The sequence below is a fragment of the Pelophylax lessonae genome (genome assembly GCF_965119305.1).
Source record: "Pelophylax lessonae genome assembly, chromosome: 4".
Lineage (NCBI taxonomy): Eukaryota > Metazoa > Chordata > Amphibia > Anura > Ranidae > Pelophylax > Pelophylax lessonae.
This window is the reverse complement of record NC_138771.1, coordinates 43,179,369-43,200,113: the sequence shown is the minus strand read 5'-3', so window position 1 is coordinate 43,200,113 and position 20,745 is coordinate 43,179,369. Positions and strand designations below refer to the sequence as shown.

Here is a 20,745-nt window from a genome sequence, read left to right as displayed (position 1 = left end):
CCACGCCCCCCACAGTTAGAATCACTCCCCTAGGGTCACAATTAACCCCTTAATCACCTATACTGTTAACCCCTTCCCTGCCAGTGTCATTATTACAGTAACAGAGCATATTTTTAGCACTGATTACTGTAGTAATGTCACTGGTCCCCCCAAAAGTGTCAAAAATGTCAGTTAGGGGTCTGACCTGTACGCCTCAATGTCGCAGTCCCGCAAAAAAAAAAAAAAAAAAAAAAATCGCAGATCGCCGCCATTACTAGTAAAAAAAAAAAAAAATGACAAATCTTTCCTGTAGTTAGTAAACGCAATAACTTTTGCGCAAACCAATCAAAATACGCTTATTGCGATTTTTTTTTTTGCCAAAAATACATAGCAGAAAACAAATTGGCCTAAAAGGTTAACAAAATTAGATTTTTACACTTTTTTTTTTTTTTTTTTTTTAATGTCGTATAGCAGAATGTGAAAAATATTGTTTTATTTTTTTTTTTCAAAATTGTCGCTCTTTTTTTGTTTATAGCACAAAAAATAAAAAAAATCACACAAGTGATTAAATACCACCAAAAGAAAGCTCTATTTGTGGGAAAAAAAGGACATCAATTTTATTTAGGTACAGCATCGCACGACCGCACAATTGTCCATTAAAATAACGCAGTGCCAAATCGCAAAATAGGGCCTGGTCATTAAGGGGGCAAATCCTTCTGCTCTTAAAGTGGTTAATGAATTTAAAGAAAAAATACACAACATTGACCCCATTTTTATTGTACAATTTAAAAGATGATGCTACGCCAAGTAAATCGATACCGGACATGCTTATGGAATGGCGGCAAACGACCTAAAAATCTCTATAGGCGACGCTTCGAACGCCTTTATAAGTTACCAGTTTAGAGTTACAGAGGAGGTCTAAAGCTAGAATTATTGCACTAACATTCATGGCAATACCTCACATGTGTGGTGCGAATACCGTTTACACATGCATGTGCGACTTGCGTATGCTTTGGCTTCAGCATGCAAGGACGGAGGGATGGGGGAGCTTTAACTTTTTTTTTTTTCCTTATTTAACTTTTTTTTTTAACATTGTCCCTTTAGGCTACATTCACACCTGAGCGTAGCGTTTTTCGCGCGGTTTTTACCGCGATTTTTACCGCGATTTTTGTGCAGGCGTTTTTAGATTCAATAGAGATCAATGGAAAACGCCTGTAATCTGCCCAAAAAGAAGCTCGTGTACTTTTTTGAGCGTTGGGCGTTTTGTATACAGCTTCAAAACGCTCAGATGTGAACAGGGGCCATTGAAATGAATAGGATTTGTCTTGTTGGGCGTTTTGAGAGCTGATCCTAGAGCAGAAAAACGCCCCAAAAACGCCCCAAAACGCCTACATGTGAACGGAGCCTTAATTTTTTAATCACTTTTATAGGGTAAATATTGTGTTTTTCTTTTTCTTTTAATTAATGAGTATTTTTTCTTAAAAAAAAAAAAAAAAAAATGTGTTTGCAAAACTTCTGCGCAAATACCATGCGACAAAAAAAAAAAAAAAAAAAGGAACCAATCCCCATGGTATTCTCTAGGGCAGTGATGGGGAACCTTGGCACCCCAGATGTTTTGGAACTATATTTCCCATGATGCTCAACTACACTGCAGAGTGCATGAGCATCATGGGAAATGTAGTTCCAAAACATCTGGGGTGCCAAGGTTCCCCATCACTGCTCTAGGGTCTCTGCTACAAAAAAAAAAAAAAAATTATAATGTTTGGGGATTAGAAGTAATTTTCTATCAATAAATACTGATTTAAACTTGTAAACAAAAGTACCAGAAACCGGAATAATTGCCGGTTCACACTATAGCGATGTCAAGACATCGCATGTGATTCGCACCCCACTGCTCTGCAAATCACATGCGATGTCTGTGCGATGCAAATTCAGCCATATATATTGTGTGGTTGAATTCGCATTGCATTCAGACCAGAGTCGTGCAGGACCCTTTTTTTGGTCCGCACCAGAATCAGATCGCATGGGTGTTCACACCTATGCAATCCGATTCCTTCCTGAACTGACAGTTCGCAATGCGATATGCGAACTAATCTGCGGGTGTCATTAACTTTGTATTGACACTCCCAGCAGTTCGCATATGGCAGTGTGAACTGCCTGTAATTTGAATACGATGTGGGAACCCGCTGTGGATTCGCAGGGTTCCTGCATCGCACCAATGTGCACTGGCACTAAGAGATTCACATATTTTACTAAAAACATTTCTCTTGGTTTATTTTTTATGTGAGAAGTGTCAACACATGTTCTACTCTGTTGACATTGAAAAATACAAAAATGAACTTTGATGGACAAAAACACTTTTCTTGTAAGTCCCGGTTCACACTATTGCGATGCGGGAACACTGCGAATCTACTGCATGCTCCCGCATCGCATTTGCAGCATAGGCAGTTCACACTGCCATATGCGAATCGCTGGGGGTGTCAATTCAAAGTTAACGACACCCCCAGATCAGATCGCATATCACAGTGCGATCTGACAGTTGGCACAGAATCGGATTGCACTAGTGTTAACCACCATGCGATACGATTCTGCTGCGGACAAAAAAAAGGGTCCTGTGCGAGTTCACTGCGATTGCGGTGCGAATTCAGCCATACAAACTGTATGGCTGAATTTGCACCGCACAGAGATCGCATGTAAATTTTAGGAGCAGTGCGCTCCGAATCACATGCGATCTCTGTCATCGCAATAGTGTGAAGCGGCACTGAAGGAGTGCCTTCTAGCAGCAATTGAATATAAATAGGCAAACGCAATTCGCTTATACTCAAAATAGGCAACTTTTCTCCAAACACTCCATTGTCTACATTTAGCACTGTTTTTTATTGAAAGTTATTTTATAGAGGCCAAAAGCGACTTTGTTTTTCTGCAGATCTTAGCAACAGGAAACTTTTCTTGAACTCCTACAGCTCACTTTTCCACTGGTCAAGCCCAGAAGAAAAAAGGGGGGAGGATAAAAACCCACAGACGAAAGCAAATATTTCTGGAGAATAAGCATACTCAGAATTTGGAAAGCTAAAAAGTTCTACTTGATCCCCTGCACCACAGGATGTACTTGGTGGGATGAGCAGCCGAAAATGGTGGCTTTGAAAACATAAGTGCAATTTCTGCAAAGCTGTGGCTTGTGTTTTTCTTATGAGATAAATGTTTTGTCCGTTGCCAGAGAACACTCAACACAAGTTAACACCCTCGTGTTAGTCACCAGAAATTACCTCTAGTGGGAGCACCCATCAGCTCTGTGCGGCTCTACAGTCTACAAAAGGCTGAATAACTCTGCCAAGCAATTCGGGAACTATAAAATCTAGATTTTATAGTACAAGTCAACTTAGAGTAGGGAAGGGTTATAAACTTCTATTAGCTTATTATACCTGCCTGTTTCCTCAAAGAGGAAAACACTTTTTAATACAATGGAGTTGAGTTAGAACCTCTGTCTTTTTTTTTTTTTTTTTTGCCTCTGTGACCCCTTTGGGAGCTTTGTCATCACTTCTTGGTTACTACTACCACCACGAAGGGGAAGTAAGTCAAGAACTTCAACAGGCACAAACTTTGCAATCAAAGACCTTCTTATTTTTCTCCTCCGATTTCCCAAACCCAGGCCTGATTCCTAGGCACAGGAGATCGACAACAATCCCCAATATTAGGGAGTGGGTTGACCTGTTCAATCAAATGAGAAACTGACCGTCAGCCTTTAGGAACACCACTCAAAGTTCATGTAAACCTGGTACACTTGGATTGATTTCTGGCCCAATATTTCAGAGTGGGTTGACTTGTTCCATCATACTATGAGAATGGAAGAATTAACAATCAGCCTATAGGAACACTACTCAAAGTTCATAGAAACCGGGTGCACTTGAATTGATCTCGGGCCAAATTTTTCGGAGAGGGTTGACCTGTTCAATCATATTATGAGGATGGAGGAATTGAAAGTGATCCTATAGGAACACCACTTAACATTCATGGAAATCTGGTGCAGTTAGATTGATTTCTGGCCCAATATTAGGGAGTGGGTTCACCTGTCCAATTATGTGAGAATGGAGGAATTGACAGTCAGCCTATAGGAACCCCACTCAAAGTTAGTGGAAACCTGGTTTACTTGGATTGATTTCTGGCCCAATATTAGGGAGTGGGTTGACCAGTTAAATCATATGTGTGTTGGAGGAATGGATGGAGGAATTGACAGTCAGCCTATAGAAACACAACTCAAAGTTAGTGAAAACCTGGTGTACTTGGATTGATTTCTGGCCCAATAGAAGGGAGTGGGTTGACCAGTTCAATCATATGTGGATGGAGGAATTGACAGTCAGCCCATAGGAACACCACTCAAAGTTCATGTAAACCTGGTGCACTTGGATTGATTTCTGGCCCAATATTTCAGAGTGGGTTGACTTGTTCCATCATACTATGAGAATGGAAGAATTAACAATCAGCCTATAGGAACACTACTCAAAGTTCATAGAAACCAGGCGCACTTGAATTGATCTCTGGCCCAGGTTTTTCGGAGTGGGTTGACCTGTTCAATCATATTATGAGGATGGAGAAATTGACAGTCATCCTATAGGAACACCACTTAACATTCATGGAAACCTGGTGTACTTGGATTGATTTCTGGCCCAATATTAGGGAGTGGGTTTACCTGTCCAATTATGCGAGAATGGAGGAATTGACAGTCAGCCTATAGGAACACCACTCAAAGTTGTTGGAAACCAGCAGGACTTGGATTGATATCCTGCCCAATATTAGGGAGTGGGTTGAAAAGTTAAATCATATGTGTTGGAGGAATTGATGGAGGAATTAACAATCAGCCTATAGGAACACCACTCAAAGTTAGTGGAAACCTGGTGTACTTGGATTGATTTCTGGCCCAATATTAGGGAGTGGGTTGACCAGTTCAATCATATGTGGCTGGAGGAATTGACAGTCAGGCCATAGGCACACCACTCCACTCAACATGCATGGAAACCTGGTGCACTTGGATTGATTTATATAGTTCAGCCAGACTTCAGACCTTCCTCTTACAATTTGTTCATTTTGTTAATCAAGGAAATTCATGAGCCAGCTCCCAGCCAGGTAATCACCCCAAACCCTGTTCGCCATCGTTTCCTTCTATATCTCGTTCTCCAAATTATTTTTCTCAATCTTTTTTCAGTTCTCATTCTATAACTGTTTGAGGTGATGGAGACAATGGGCGCCCTATACCTATCATTAATTTATGGCCAGTTAGTGGCTATATTGCACAAAGTTATCTCTATATTTTTTTAGAAGTGTCAGAAAATATTGCCTATGTGGTAATGGTCTGCAACGGATCCTTGTGACTGCACCAAATAGTGTAACATCGGCCTTTTGTCTTGATCCTTCCGTTCTAATCTTTGACCCTTTTTTCTATGTGTGTATATTACAATACCTAATAAAATGTTATTATTAATTATAAAAAGTACCTTCTAACCCTTAAGCTAACCTTACTCTAGTATATTTTAAAATGAACATCCGTACAAAATTCACATGAACATTTACATGTATATTTGAAGACATGACTCATGTAGTTCGAAAGTACTTCAAATTTAAATTTGCACTTAACGTTTTATTTTAGACTATATGAACGTTGCCGAAAGAAAACCCCATTTAATGTTAGAAAACTGTTCTTCAGAGAAACCCTTTTATTTCACTATCCAAAGCTAAAGGAGGAGGAAAAGCACATGTGCATGTAAGGATTTTCAACAAGGGAGAGCACTAGCTCCTCTGATGCTGAAGGAGAGCACTCAACCTACGTTTCCTTCTAGCTTCTAGGCAGGATGGGGCTGATCGCTTAGACCGCATTCACATTGATTCGACTTGGACCGCGACTTGTCAGCCTGACAAGTCATGGTACGTCACGCTCCCATTGAGTAGTAAAGGTGCTGTTCTAATAGGAGCGACACAAGTCACTCCGACTTAGAAAAAGGGTCCTGTACTACTTCGGGGCGACCTGGAGGCAACTTGCATAGACATAAATTTTATGAAGTCCGTGCAAGTCGCGCGGAAGTTGCGCTGCACGCGACTTCACAGGTCGCCCCCTAAGTCGGAGCGACACAGTGTGAACCGGCACTTACAGAAGTTTTTCAGGCAGACTTTGGAGGTTGCGCTCATGGCCTACAAGTATAGCATTTAAAGTCCAAATCCAGGTAATAAAATGTACTCCCTTCCTACTGTCCTCTCCCTGATCACGGAGTTAAAAAAAAAAAAAAAAAAAGAAAGAAAGAAAAATAGAACTTTCTAAACCCTGTTTTCATGTACCTTAAGCTGCGGTCATGTGATCATCCAGCACCAGATTTACTTTGTTTACTTCATGGATGGTTTCTCAATTCAGGTCTCTGTCACTGCCTACGCAAGGTGAACAATTCCCACTGACTGGCCAGCAGAGAGGCCCTCTCGGGATCCGGAAGGCTATCAATGCCAGACCAAAGCGAGTGAAGGGGACCATCCGACAAGGGTTTACTGGCAATGTGGGACCAGTTGTACCCACAGGCAGAAACTGCATCAGTGAGGGACCTGGGTGAGGGGACTCTGATGACTATAACTGGTTTCTCCAAGCAAGGAAAACGTAAAGAGGAAGTAAACCCTCCTCTGCAACTTTTACCTATAGGTAATCCTACAATAAGACTTACCTATAGGTACTGTAAATATCTCCTAAACATGCACCGTTTAGGAGATATTTACCTTACATGCAGCCAGTGACATCACTGGCGCATGCGCTCTGAAGGAACGGCCTCTGGTGCCGTTCCTTCAGAGCCCTGTGCCGTGACCGTCGGCTGCCGTGCGCGGGAGTGACGTCACCGCGGCTCTGGCTAATCAGATGGCCGGATGCCGCGATCCCGGAAGACGGGCGACTGAACATGTCGCCCATCATACAGGTAAGCGGGCGGCACGGCGGGGGCTCGTTCTAAGGTAAGTATTTCATAATGAGCTAGCTGCACAATGTTTTTTTTTTTTTTTAAGCTTACTTGGTTCCCTTGAAAACACAGTCATTTTATTTTAAAAGATGGACTTAAGCTGGCCATAGATGGATCAAAATTTGACTGGTTCAGCAGGGACTTGCCAAATTTTGATCATCTATGGCTTTTTCCGTTCAAAGGAGTCGATCTAATGATAAACTCCTCTCGAACAGGACTGCTGGTAAATTTTTGTTTGATCGGCACATGCAGCCAATCAGCGGCAGCAGTGATCAGTGTATTCTGACAGAGGAGGAGTTCTGCTGTTAGAATACAATAACTCAGCATGAAGGATTCTGCATACCTCTATACTCACTGATTGCTCAAAAAAACAAACCGATGTATGGCCGGCTTTAACCTTCAAGACAAGAACTAGGTTGGCCATACATTATACAATTTTCTTGTATACAATGTTCCTTTAGATTTACCAAAACCATATAATGTGAGGTCAAACCTAAACACTTTGAATTGATATGCAATCAAGCAGGCCCTTCACTACATGGTTGAGGGTAAATGTAAAGGAAATTAAATAAGACAAATGTATAATCAGCTTTAGCTAGACTAGCATGTCCAATGGCCTATATAGACCAAAACTACGTTGGGAGTTTCAAGAAGTAGAAAGCTGGAACAAAAAGTGTTGTTCATAGGACTTCCCTACTATTAATTTGCTTAGAAAAAAGCCCTACAGCACCCCCAGTACATCAGACAGCTCTGGAAAACAATGCACGTTAAGAACATCGAAATTGGCAAGCTTGTGAAAACCAAATACAATCTAAGGTATGCAAAGAGATATAAAAGACACATCTTACCATGCATGTTCCGTCTTTCACAAAATCTACTTGGTCGTCTTCTTTCCCTTCAAGATTTTCTGTTTAGACAAACAATTAAAAAAATTAGAAAAATGTAGTGAGATCTGTTCAAATAAAGACCATCTACAAGTTACAAAAAAATTTTTTTGACTCTTAGGCTTCTTTCATATGGGCCTAGCTGCTGACTTACGATCTAAAGTGGATCATGTTGTCAGCTGGCCCGTGGCTAGCAGGCGATGGAGACGGAATATGTCGCCTTCCTGTTTGAAGACGGATTTTACACTGAAATCCTTCCTCACCGCCCCATAACTGCATCCACTGGGCGCAGTTGTGGGGCATCCCCTTCACCTCTATGGGGTTCAGTGGCCAGCAGTATTGCCTAGCATGCCAAACATGCCTTATCATCTGAGGTTTTGGAAGCTGGGTTTAGATCTAAACAAATGCTTTGTATTAGTGGGTATTGTAGCATCATAAAATTTTATTGATTAATATTTTTGCAGTCATGTGACAGTTTGAGCAGGTACGCAATAAAGATCCAAAAAAAAAACTACGTACGGATCACGGGCAGCAATAAGGGTGGAGCAGTTCTGCATGGTGGTACTGTAAGCCAGCCTTTTTCAACCATGGTGCCCTGGTGTGCTTTGAGGTTTCTTTAAGGGTGCCTTGTCAAAATGTCTAAAAATTGCCACAAAATTGTATACAAGATGGTGGGTTGATAAAGGTTGCCTTGTAGTTACACAAAGCCACAGGTTTTTTATTGTACATCATTACAAACTTCTAGCTGCCAACTTCCTAGTGACCAATGACATCTTCGTTTGATAAGGAGGCAGTGGCGGCTGGTGCATTCGGGGGGGCCGCCCCCCCTATCCAGTATTTTGCGGTAACTCTGCATTGAATGGGGGCACGCTGTGGTAACTCTGCATTGAATGGAGGCATGCTGTGGTAACTCTGCATTGAATGGAGGCACGCTGTGGTAAGTCTGCATTGAATGGAGGCACGCTGTGGTAACTCTGCATTGAATGGGGGCACGCTGTGGTAACTCTGCATTGAATGGAGGCACGCTGTGGTAACTCTGCATTGAATGGAGGCACGCTGTGGTAACTCTGCATTGAATGGAGGCACGCTGTGGTAACTCTGCATTGAATGGAGGCACGCTGTGGTAACTCTGCATTGAATGGGGGCACGCTGTGGTAACTCTGCATTGAATGGAGGCACACTATACTTTGATTATTGAAGGCCCCTTTCACACTCTTGTGACCTCAAAGTCATGCAATTTTTTGCCGCAAAGCAATGCCTATTAGATTTTTTCTGTTTGTGACCCCCCAAAAGTTTTGAGCACCAGCCGCCACTGTAAGGAGGATGTCCGTTGCCTGCATATCATCCTTGTTTGACCCTCCCTTGCCTCTCTTTATCCGATTTGGGGTCTCATTAGCTAAGTGATGGAGAAAAACAAAGGGAGAAGAGAAACACTAGTCAGTACCAGTTTGTAAAAGCGTATTTGCTTTGGAAGAATATATCTCCATTAATGTTGGGTGTCCTACGTGTATTGATGCTGCTGCATTAACAACTGTTCAAGTTTTTACATTTTAGGATGGGGCGCCCCACGTCTGTCCCTAACTTTGGAGGGTGCCTTGAGATTGTCCATATTTTTAAAGGGTGCCTTGACTGAAAAAAGCTTAAGAAACACTGCCCTAAGCCATACCATATATCTGCACCGAAATTTTTGAAAAGTGGTACATTAGTCCCAAAGAAGAACCTTACTAACAAAGTATCATTCCAAATCAAAGTCACACCTGTAAAATTAAACTTCAATACACAGCAGTGTTAAATCTTCCTTACATGTTTCTATGAAGGAAACCCTTTGATGTCAGTTGCTTAAAAACATTGTGCCCCATCCAAAGAAAGCACTCCACCCTGACCTGTGGGGACTAATAAGACTTGTTTCAAAGCATTGGTTTTGTGAAACAGCCTACGAAATAACCAAATAGTTTTGTTGTGACTTGTGTGTGCCCACTTATTGCTGGCAAAGGCTCATCAAAAACCAAGAGGTAAAAATAGTTTGTGGAACTTCTCACAAACACTGATTAGGTAACTTGATAATGAATCCATTGTTAAGAGTTCTGGGGACAAAGATGGGAGTGTACATATAAATATATACATTGTACACCGGGGAAAACAAAATGCTAACAAACTTGAGGCACGCACCGATCAGCCATAACATTACGACAGGTAAAGTGAATGAGATTATTTGGTTACCTCAAAGTGGATGAGATATATTCGGCAGCAAGTGAACATGTTCTCCCTGAAGCTTGTGTGTTGAAAGCATAAAAAATGGCCAAGGGTAAGGATTTCAGTGACTTTGAGAAAGGCTCAATTTTAATGGCTTGATGACTGGGTCAGAGCAACGCCAAAACTGCACCTCTTATGGGATGTTCCCGGTCTGCGGTGGACATAACCGACCAAATGTGGTCCAAGAAAGGAAAACCAGCAAAACAGCGACAGGGTCATGGGCAGCCAAGGATCACTTGTGTACATGGGGAGCAAAGGCTATCCCTTGTAGTTCAATCCAATAGAAGAGCTACTGGAGCTCAAATTGGGGTAGCACAGTGGCTAAGTGGTTAGCACTTCCCCCTGGCAGCACTAGTCATTGGTTCGAATCAGAACCACGCCACCACCTGCCTGGAGATTGCATGCGTTTCCTGTGCCTGCGTGGGTTTCCTCCAGTTATACCGGTTTCTTTCCACACTCCACAGACATGCTGGTAAGATAATTGGCTCCTGTCAAAGTTGGTCCTAGTTTGTGTATGTATGAATGTGAGTTAGGGAACTTAGATTGTAAGCTCCTTGAGGACAGGGACTGATGTGAATGTACTATATATATATATATATATATACACACACACAGTATATGAAAAGCGCTGAGTAAACTGATAGCGCTGAATAAGTGCCTATAAAAAACTGCTGAAAAAAGTGAATGCTGGCTCCGATAGAATGGTGACAGAACACACAGCGCATCGCACTTTGTTGTATATGGGGCTGGGTAGCTGCAGACTGATCAGGATGCCCATTGCTGACCCCTATCTACAGCCAAAAACAGCCACAATGGGCATGTGAGCATCATAACAGGACCACGGAGCAATGAAAGAAGGTGGCCTGGTCTGATTACCCATGTTTTCTTTTACATCATGTGGATGGATGGGTTTCCCATCTCTGGGAAGTGATGGAACCCGGATGCACTGTCGGAAGAAGACAAGCCAGCAGAGGCAGTGGGATGCTTTGTCTAGTGGAGTCCATACCGCGATAGGTCAGGGCTGTTTTGGCAGCAAATAGGAGACCTATTTAATATTAGGTGGGTGATCATAATGTTAGGGCTGATTGCTGTATAAGGTTAACTGCCCCCCTAATTATTATACTACCTGCCACTGCCAGGAAAACAAGACAATTGCAAAATAGTATACATTAGGATTATCTAAATCCTGTTATACTAGGGCTAGATTCTTAATGTACTTCTGAATCTTTCAACCAATCACATTCATTGGTTAACTTTTTAACCTGTGCTAGGATATCAGCCAATGACCCTAAACCACTTGAATACCAGCCTGTAACCAGTTTTTAGGGCTAGGATAGTTTAATTGATAATTACTCCATCATGCAACATTGTACTCAATTTAATTTTGTAATCTAACAACTGATGTTTTTTTTTATTTTTTCACATAAAAATGCCAAAATAGTGCAAAAAAAAAAAAAAAAAAAACACCTAGCCCTAAAAACTGGTTACAGGCTGGTATTCAAGTGGTTTAGGGTCATTGGCTGATATCCTAGCACAGGTTAAAAAGTTAAACAATAAATGTGATTGGTTGAAAAAAAAAAACACAAAATGACTCTTACTTAGAAAGTAGACATCCCAAGGTCTTTTTGCTACAATTGTTTGGAGATTAGGAAACTCACTGGTATTGAAGGGGGTTTAACAGAATGGTGCTGATCTATTCATTTTCCCCCCATTCACAATTTGTCAATCTCTCTCCTATCCCTGTTGGAAGGGGAGGGATCAACGCTGTAAAGAGTACCAAAAACTAGAGGAAAAACGGTTTAAGCTAAAAATACGTAAGGGGTTCTTTACTGTCAGAGCAGTAAGGATGTGGAATTCTCTTCCACAAGCAGTGGTATCAGCAGGGAGCATTGATAGTTTCAAAAAACTATTAGATGGGCACCTTAAAGACCACAACATACAGGGGTATACAATGTACAGTTAACAGCAAACACACACATCATAGGTTGAACTGGATGGACGGGTGTCTTTTTTCAACCTCACTAACTATGTAACTATGTACCATGTGATGGCCAATCACAGCGATCACATGGTATCCCGCCCCTTGGATTAGCTCGATACAGTGTCTCCGCGTACAGAGCAATCTATTGACAGCTTGGTAAACAGTGATTACTTGGAAAATTAGCTGCCCGATGACTGCTTATCCAGTGCAGTTTATGAGCTGAACTGAGAACACCTATTTAATATTAGTTACATGTTCCCATGTTGTTACATTATTAAAAAAAAAAAAAATAGTAAAAAATTTTTGCCTACATTGGTAAAATGGCTACCTAGCTTTTCCCTATGTAACGTTAAGGAGGGCGCTATGGAGTTAATTTGTACCATAATTAACTGTACTGTGCTGGCAGAGCTCACCATCAGCTGTAAACTGGATGTTAACACTGCCTGCCCTAACAAAGTGCTTGCAAAAGGCTCAGACTGGGTTCACACTGTGTGTGGAGCATCTCACAGCAGGGGGTCCTGTGTGTCCCTGTTCACCGTTTCAGGTCTGAATTTTTGGCTGAATTCAGACCTGAAAACGGACTAGAAGATGCACAGGACCAAAACCGCTCCGCAGCCGTCCCATTGAGAGTCGGTCAGTCTCCAGTCCTCGGTCAAATCAAACCAGTGTGAACCCAGCCTCAAAGTTTTTTTTTTTACCTTCATACATTCTATGTATGAAGGTTTTACCTTCATACATTCTATGTATGAAGGTAAAATAAACCTTCGGTGTGCAGCAGCCCCCTCTTACTACTTAACTGAGCCCCCTCTCAATCCAGTGATGTGCATGAGAGCTGTGGCTCTCCAGCGCTCTACTACCTGCTCATTGGCTGAGAGAGTAGAGGGAGCCATTGGCTCCCGCTACTGTCAACCACAGCCAGTAAGCCAATGAGGATAGGGGAGGGGCTGAGCCACGCTCTATGGGATTCAATTACTAAAACTGGAGAGCACAAAATCTGCGGTGCCTGGTAGCTAATCAGTTGCTTTCTTCAGCTTGTTCAATTACATTTTGATTTAACAAAAAAAAAACCTGGAAGCTGATTGGTTTGCATACAGAGCTGGACCAAATTTTGCCCTATCCAGTTTTAGTAAATCAACCCGTATCTGAATGGACAAAGCAGCGGCTTGGGGAGGAGCCTGCTCGGGTGCCCCCATAGCAAGCTGCTTGCTATGGGGAGACTCAGCAGGCGGGAGGGGCCAGGAGTGCCAGCGGGGGACCCTAGAGGAGGAGGATTAGGACTGCTCTGTGCAAACCCACTGCACAGAGCAGGTAAGTAGTATGATATGCTATTAAGAAAACAAAAAATCAGCCTTTAATATCACTTTAAAGATCTCAAGCCTTGGATCCTGCATTGTTTGTTAATCAGGGGACACAACGTCTGTCCTTATTTGTCTCACTGAAAATGTTCAGCTTGCAGTCCTTATTATAAACCTGCTCCAAGGAAACAACTAGAAAAAGGTAAGAATTTTTAGAATCAATTTTTGTGAGTTTGTCACAAATGACTGCAAATGTAGAATCTCACTTATAGGCCCATATACAGGAATTTGAAGGAAAAAAAAAAAACACACATACACCACAAAACTGCGCATGCAGTGCGCCCCATCCCCCCCCCCCCATGTGCCTCAACTGGAAAGGGGAGGAGATCCTAATCTAAAAATATCCCCCAAAATATCTTCTAAATATTTGAAAGTATAGGATTCAATCCACCCAGACAAATAATGTATGTGTAGTAAATGGGCAGTAGACAGGGGAAAAGCATTAACAATAGTCAAGTCCACGCATTTATAGCAATGGAACATGTCCATGTGTGATAGCAGGTGTACAATAATCATAGGCTACAAAACAGTAGTCAGACCAGCCAAGCTACAGGAAAACTGGAGCTGCTGGCAATTATCTGTCCCTGGTGTCAGTTTTCAGCCACTCCTATACACAGCTAAAATGTCATCTTTGTAAATGCTTTACAGAAGGGAAAATTTGGCCTTATGATAATTTACTTTTGCATTTTAAGGTGTAATTTCCCGTAATGTACATATTCATTCTTTGCTTGGCTAAAGTTAGAAACATCAGCTTGACAGAAGCAAATATCACAACTGAAAGGAGCAGCAGTGCAGGGGTTAAAAACTGCTGCTTGTCTGAGATAGTTGCCTTGTACCTGAAGCATTTCAAATATTACCTAGAGCAGAAGTTCTAAACCTTTTCAAAAGGAACCCCTAAAGCAATTTTCAGGTCCCTGCTAAAATAATTCTATCAGGTCAGTGAGAAGAATGCCCCTGATAATGATGGTCATGGGAAGAACATGCCCCTTATAATGGTGGTCATGGGAAGAACATGCCCCTGATAATGGTGGTCACGGGAAGAACATGCCCCTGATAATGGTGGTCATGGGAAGAACATGCCCCTGATAAATGGTGGTCATGGGAAGAACATGCCCCTGATAAATGGTGGTCATGGGAAGAACATGCCCCTGATAAATGGTGGTCATGGGAAGAACATGCCCCTGATAAATGGTGGTCATGGGAAGAACATGCCCCTGATAAATGGTGGTCATGGGAAGAACATGCCCCTGATAAATGGTGGTCATGGGAAGAACATGCCCCTGATAAATGGTGGTCATGGGAAGAACATGCCCCTGATAAATGGTGGTCATGGGAAGAACATGCCCCTGATAAATGGTGGTCATGGGAAGAACATGCCCCTGATAAATGGTGGTCATGGGAAGAACATGCCCCTGATAAATGGTGGTCATGGGAAGAACATGCCCCTGATAAATGGTGGTCATGGGAAGAACATGCCCCTGATAAATGGTGGTCATGGGAAGAACATGCCCCTGATAAATGGTGGTCATGGGAAGAACATGCCCCTGATAAATGGTGGTCATGGGAAGTACATCCCCAACTATAGTGGTGGTCAGAATGTCACCTTACAGACAGCTAAAAAGATGACTGATGGCATGCTGCTGGCTTTGCCAATTGGCAAATGGACCCAAGAACCATGCAGGCACTATTAGATGGAAGGCAAATTAGCCTCATTCCAAAGAAACCCTAACAACCACTAGAGCAGAGGTTCTTAACCTGGGGTCTATGGACCCCTAAGTGGCCCATGGATGGCTTTCAGAAGGTGTCAGGGTCAGATAAAAAAACATCTATATTCACTATACAGCGATTCCCCCATGTCCAAATCAATGGTTTCCAATTGAAACTAAAGAAAACGTACCCTGCCACTGCTTGTAGTGCAGACGGCTAAGAGTCTCTTATTTGACTTATTGTTGGCCCATATTTACCATATAAATTTGTATCATCGTTCTCTGCACAAAGCCATCTAGTGCCACTCTATAATAGCAAGTGCTAACTCTCATTTTCAGTAGTAGTAGTAATAGTAGTAGCAGAACCAGTAGTAGAGTTGAGCACAGTTAAAATGGTTTTGTTTAATTTGGGCTATATCATTGTACAGTATTTCATTTTTGGTAATGAGTGGCTGTTCTTTGCTAAAGCTTGTTTACTTTATTGCAGCTTTGTGTATGTGATATTTGTATACAGCAATCAAATTTCAATAAAATAAAGTACATATATTTACTGCATGCAAAAGTTGTGTTTATCGTGAATATTTCTGGGCAGGAGGTCCAACGTTTTCATTAGATTCTTAAAAGGCATTCATCAATCAAAAAAGGTTAAGAACCATTGCTATAGAGCAGTGGTCTCCAAACTGTGGCTCGTGGACCAGGTACAGCCCTTCCGGATACCAAATATGAAACGCCATTCCTCCAACTGATACAGATGATGGGGGCGCTATTCCTTTTATGGAGACCTATGATGGGGCGCTATTCCTCCCACTGACGCCAACGATGGGGCCCTAGTCCTCCCACTGACGCCAATGACGGGGCCCTAGTCCTCCCACTGACGCCGATGATGGGGCCCTAGTCCTCCCACTGACGCTGACGACGGGGCCCTAGTCCTCCCACTGACACAGACGACGGGGCCCTAGTCCTCCCACTGACGCCAATGACGGGGCCCTAGTCCTCCCACTGACGCCGACGACGGGGCCCTAGTCCTCCCACTGACGCCAACGACGGGGCCCTAGTCCTCCCACTGACGCCAACGACGGGGCCCTAGTCCTCCCACTGACGCCAACGACGGGGCCCTAGTCCTCCCACTGACGCCAACGACGTGGCCCTAGTCCTCCCGCTGACGCCGACGGCGCGGCCCTAGTCCTCCCGCTGACGCCGATGGCGCGGCCCTAGTCCTCCCGCTGAGGCCGATGACGTGGGCCCTAGTCCTCCCACTGAGGCCGATGACGTGGGCCCTAGTCCTCCCACTGAGGCCGATGAAGTTGGCCCTAGTCCTCCCACTGAGGCCGATGACGGGGGCCCTAGTCCTCCCACTGAGGCCAATGACGGGGGCCCTAGTCCTCCCACTGATACGGACGATGGGGCACTATTCCTCTTACTAACACCAACAATCAGGCATTATTCCTATCACAGATGCCCATTATTAGACATAATTTATCCTCCTACTGACAAACGGCGCTATGTAATTTTTTTACTCCCACTGACCACAGTCCGGCCCCCCCTAAAGTTTGAAGGACAGTACACTGGCCCTTTGTTTAGAAAGTCTGGAGACCCCTGCTCTAGAGGAACCCTGGTTGAGAATGGCTAGTCTAGAGTAACAATATCAGTATATAGAATGAACAGGAGAAAAGATACTTTAAAGTCATTGCAACAAAGTGAAACCATGCTATAGCTTAGCTACACATACATTGACTGGTGACCTTTTAAACAGTCAGAACACAAAAAAAAAAAGCAATCTACCTATCTAGATCTAGAGCCTTAAGCCCTTGTTCACTTGTCGTGCAATTTTCAGGTCAAATCGCAAGATAAGTTGCACCCTATTGCCGGCAATCGCACTGTTCAAATAGGCGAGACACCGACTTTGCGGTGTTGCAAAGATTTAAAAAAAAAAAAGTAGTTCCTGCACTATATTTGGCGATTTCGGGTGCGACTTGGATAGACATCTCTGCATGAAGCCGCACAGATGTCTTCCAAGGCACGTGGCTTTGAAATCGTGCAAATTCAGATAAAGTTGCACGATTTCAAAGCCGCAGTCAATGTAAACAAGGGGTTCAGCCCCGGTTCACACTGGTGCGATGCAGGAAACCCTGCAAATCAGTGCTGGTTCCCGCATTGCACAAGAATTGCACAGTGGTTCACACTGAAATCTGCAAAGTGCTGAGGGTGTCAATGTAAAGTTAATGACACCCTCAGATTGGATCGCAGTGCGAACTGTGAAATGGTGTAAACACCCATGCTATCCGATTCCAGGGCGAAAGAAAAAAAGGGTCCTGCACCATTTTTGTGTAAATGTGATGCAATTTCAGCCATACATTTTGTATGGCTGAAATCGCATCGCACAGACATCGCATGTGATCTGCACAGCAATGCGGTGCGAATCACATGCGATGTCTGGCATCACATTAGTGTGAACCGGCACTAAGAAATGTTCACTTGGTTTATGAGCAACACATAATGTGATTGACTTATTTAAAAAAAAATAAATTAATAAAAAGTTTCTGCGTTACCAATAGTAACCAAACCTTTTCGTAACTGTATAAGCTTAACTGCTAGAATGAATAGCAGATATTTTTCTTACAGTTTTATAATACATTTATCTATTGTTATATGGAAATCAATGACGATCATTACCTAAAACGATCTCTGTATCAGATATGCTCGGACACTGCGTTTCTTCCATGTTTACAGATAGATCCAGTCCAGAGTCATCTTCTTTAAACACAGTGATACTTTCACCTGTGTCCTGCTCATAATCCTCTTTAGCCTGAAGCGAGTCAGATTGCTGAACACTTGAACACCGTGTGCAATCGTTTTCCGGCATTCCAGAACCTGCATTCACCATCTCCTTCATACATAATTTTGCTGTAGAATCCACCACTGCATTCACAATTGCAGCTGCAATGTGCTCTATAGGACAATCCAATATACCGGAGGGCCGATTCATTCCTTGCCCAGTACTTTCCTCCTCTGGATGTGCAGGCTTTTCTGAATCACTGGGGACAGAGGAGGCCTCGCTCTCACTGTTTGCAGGAGCATTATCTGAGCTTGAGTCACCACTGAGTAAGGACGACTCCTCGGCTATAGGATGAAGTGAAGCTCTGGAGACTTTTAACACCTCTGAGCTATCTTCAACTCTATTACACTCTACAGGAGCCTGCTTGACAACCTCCTCTGGCTCCTCCTCTACACAATCAACAAGGCTTGGCGTTTCCGTATCCAACAAGTCCTGTGGGGAAGGTGCTGGAGGAATAACAGCATCCTTTTCTTCACTTGCACAGTCATGAAAAGAGCAGACAGGTACGTCTGATTCAGTGGTAGAATTTTCGCCTTCAGCAATCCCTCTTGTGCTATCAGTAGACTGGTCTGTACTTTCGCTTTGTGAATTTGAAACCTCTGTTTCCGTCTGTTCGGAGTCACATGCCTCTGCACGGTCCAACTTGTCTATTGCCGTGCTTTCCAGTGACTGTCCAGATTCTACAAGGTCACACTGTCCAGTTTCTGCTATTAGAGGGGGACTTGGCTCTACCTTGTTTGCGTTTACAGATTTAAAATTAGTTGAATTTTCATTAACAGTCGGGGTTGATGCTTCTACAGTATCCAGTTCACTGGTCCCTGGAGAATTTGCTGTGTCCATCGTTTCTACTGGTGGGCTAGTACAAGGGCCAGGCATGGCTTCTTCGGTACCTACACTAAGGTCTTCAAAAATTTGTGCTAAAGGTGCCGTGGTGATGGCAACTTCATCTTCAAGCATAGATCCAGCATCACCACCACCAGCCCCTTCAGGTTCGCAAGTGGTGACCGCAGCTTCATCTTCAAGCATAGATCCAGCATCACCACCACCAGCAGCACTTTTAGGTTTGCAAGTGGTGACCGCAGCTTCATCTTCAAGCATAGATCCAGCATCACCACTACCAGGCCCTTCAGGTTTGCAAGTGGTGACCAAAGCTTCATCTTCAAGCATAGATCCAGCATCACCACTACCAGGCCCTTCAGGTTTGCAAGTGGTGACCAAAGCTTCATCTTCAAGCATAGATCCAGTATCACCACCACCAGCACTTTTAGGTTTGCAAGTGGTGACCGCAGCTTCATCTTCAAGCATAGATCCAGCATCACCACCACCAGGCCCTTCAGGTTTGCAAGTGGTGACAGCAATTTCTTCTTCAAGCACAGATTCAGCATCACCACCACTTTTGGGTTTGCAAGTAGTGACCACAGCTTCATCTTCAAGCATAGATCCAGCATCACCACTACCAGCCCCTTCAGGTTTGCAAGTGGTGACCGCAATTTCTTCTTCAAGCACGGATTCAGCATCACCCCCACCAGCACTTTTAGGTTTGCAATCTGTTACATCGACAACTGTGAGAGCATTTCCTTCCTTAGCAGTCAGTTTGAGATCATTCACAGTCTGCTCCAAACATTCACTTTGTGAAGCGGACACACTTGTACCAGGGCCTTTCATGTCACATATCTCAATGCAGTCCAACGCTTCTATTGCAGTGCATTCCTGTGGCTGTCCGGACTCTGCAATGTCACATTGCTCTGTTTCATTTAGTAGACAAAGATTTATTTCACCCTGGCCGGAACTGTCATTAAAACTATCAATAGCCTGATTCTCATTCACAGGCAGTAGTGTGACTGCACCCGTTTCCTGTTCACTGTTCTCGGTATTCCCCACTGTGTCCTTGGAACTTGCTGCGCTAGTACAGTACCCTGGCATGGCCTGGCCCATGTCCACACCAGCAGCTAGATTCAATACAGTGGCTTTGTCTGAAGCTTCCGTTATAGCAACGTCTGGAGTTGCTCTCTCTGTAGTGGTTATCATTTCCTCATCCAAATTATCTCTCCCGCACAGGCCCTCGTGGTCCACAACAATTCCAGTTGAGGTCATTCCAATTTCCTCATTTGGATTTCCACTGGACAGAAGGGATTCGGGTGCCTGTACTTCAGTGGGAAACCTTTGTATGTTCTGGTGTGTAACCGACGCATCATCCTCTGACTTTGTTCCCTCCTCTTCCTCTTTGGGTTCTTTACTTGTACCAGCAAAGGAAAACATTGCACCGTCTCCACCCACAGTTTCCACCTCGCTGTCAATAATATTAACACCAAGCTCTTCCACCTTGTCACTCGAGCAGCTCTCCTCGCTGCACAGCGCAGACGATTTATTTTCTGTGCCATCAGAGTCACTGTGCAAATCCAAAGTCTTATCTGTAACATTTTTCTCTACATCCTGGTGACATAAATCAGCCGTATCTTCGGACCCGGGCTCCTGCTCCGTCTTCGCACATATGCCCTGATAAACAATGGAAAATGATATGAGTAAAGGAACACAACATACACAAGTAATAAATAGTAACAAACAAGAGAACTGCTACACAATTAGGCTCCATTAACACTTGTGCAACTTTTCATGCTGCTTTGGACACAAAGTTGCATAAGTCACAGCCCGGTGATTTCAATGGAAGCCGTTCAAATGTGTGCAACCTTGAAAAGGTTCCTGCACTAGTTTAATGTGACTTGAGTGCCAGAGGGTTTAAAAGTCACATCAAAGTTGCACAAGTGTGAATG

The 20,745-nt window shown here is 43.4% G+C and overlaps 1 protein-coding gene across 5 annotated transcripts in view; it reads right to left on the bottom strand.

Moving 5' to 3' along the window:
• AKAP13 (A-kinase anchoring protein 13) overlaps positions 1-20,745 on the bottom strand; it is a 526,300-nt gene that overhangs the window by 200,165 nt on the left and 305,390 nt on the right. For 3 of the 5 annotated variants that reach the window (XM_082254313.1, XM_082254314.1, XM_082254315.1), the window contains exons 7-8: positions 17,812-20,470; positions 7,808-7,866 (exon numbers count right to left, since the gene is read on the bottom strand). In XM_082254313.1, coding sequence (XP_082110439.1) covers positions 7,808-7,866; positions 17,812-20,470 — 2,718 coding nt within the window. The remainder of the gene's footprint in view (positions 1-7,807; positions 7,867-17,811; positions 20,471-20,745) is intronic. The other 2 variants (XM_082254316.1, XM_082254317.1) reach the window with 1 other exon arrangement.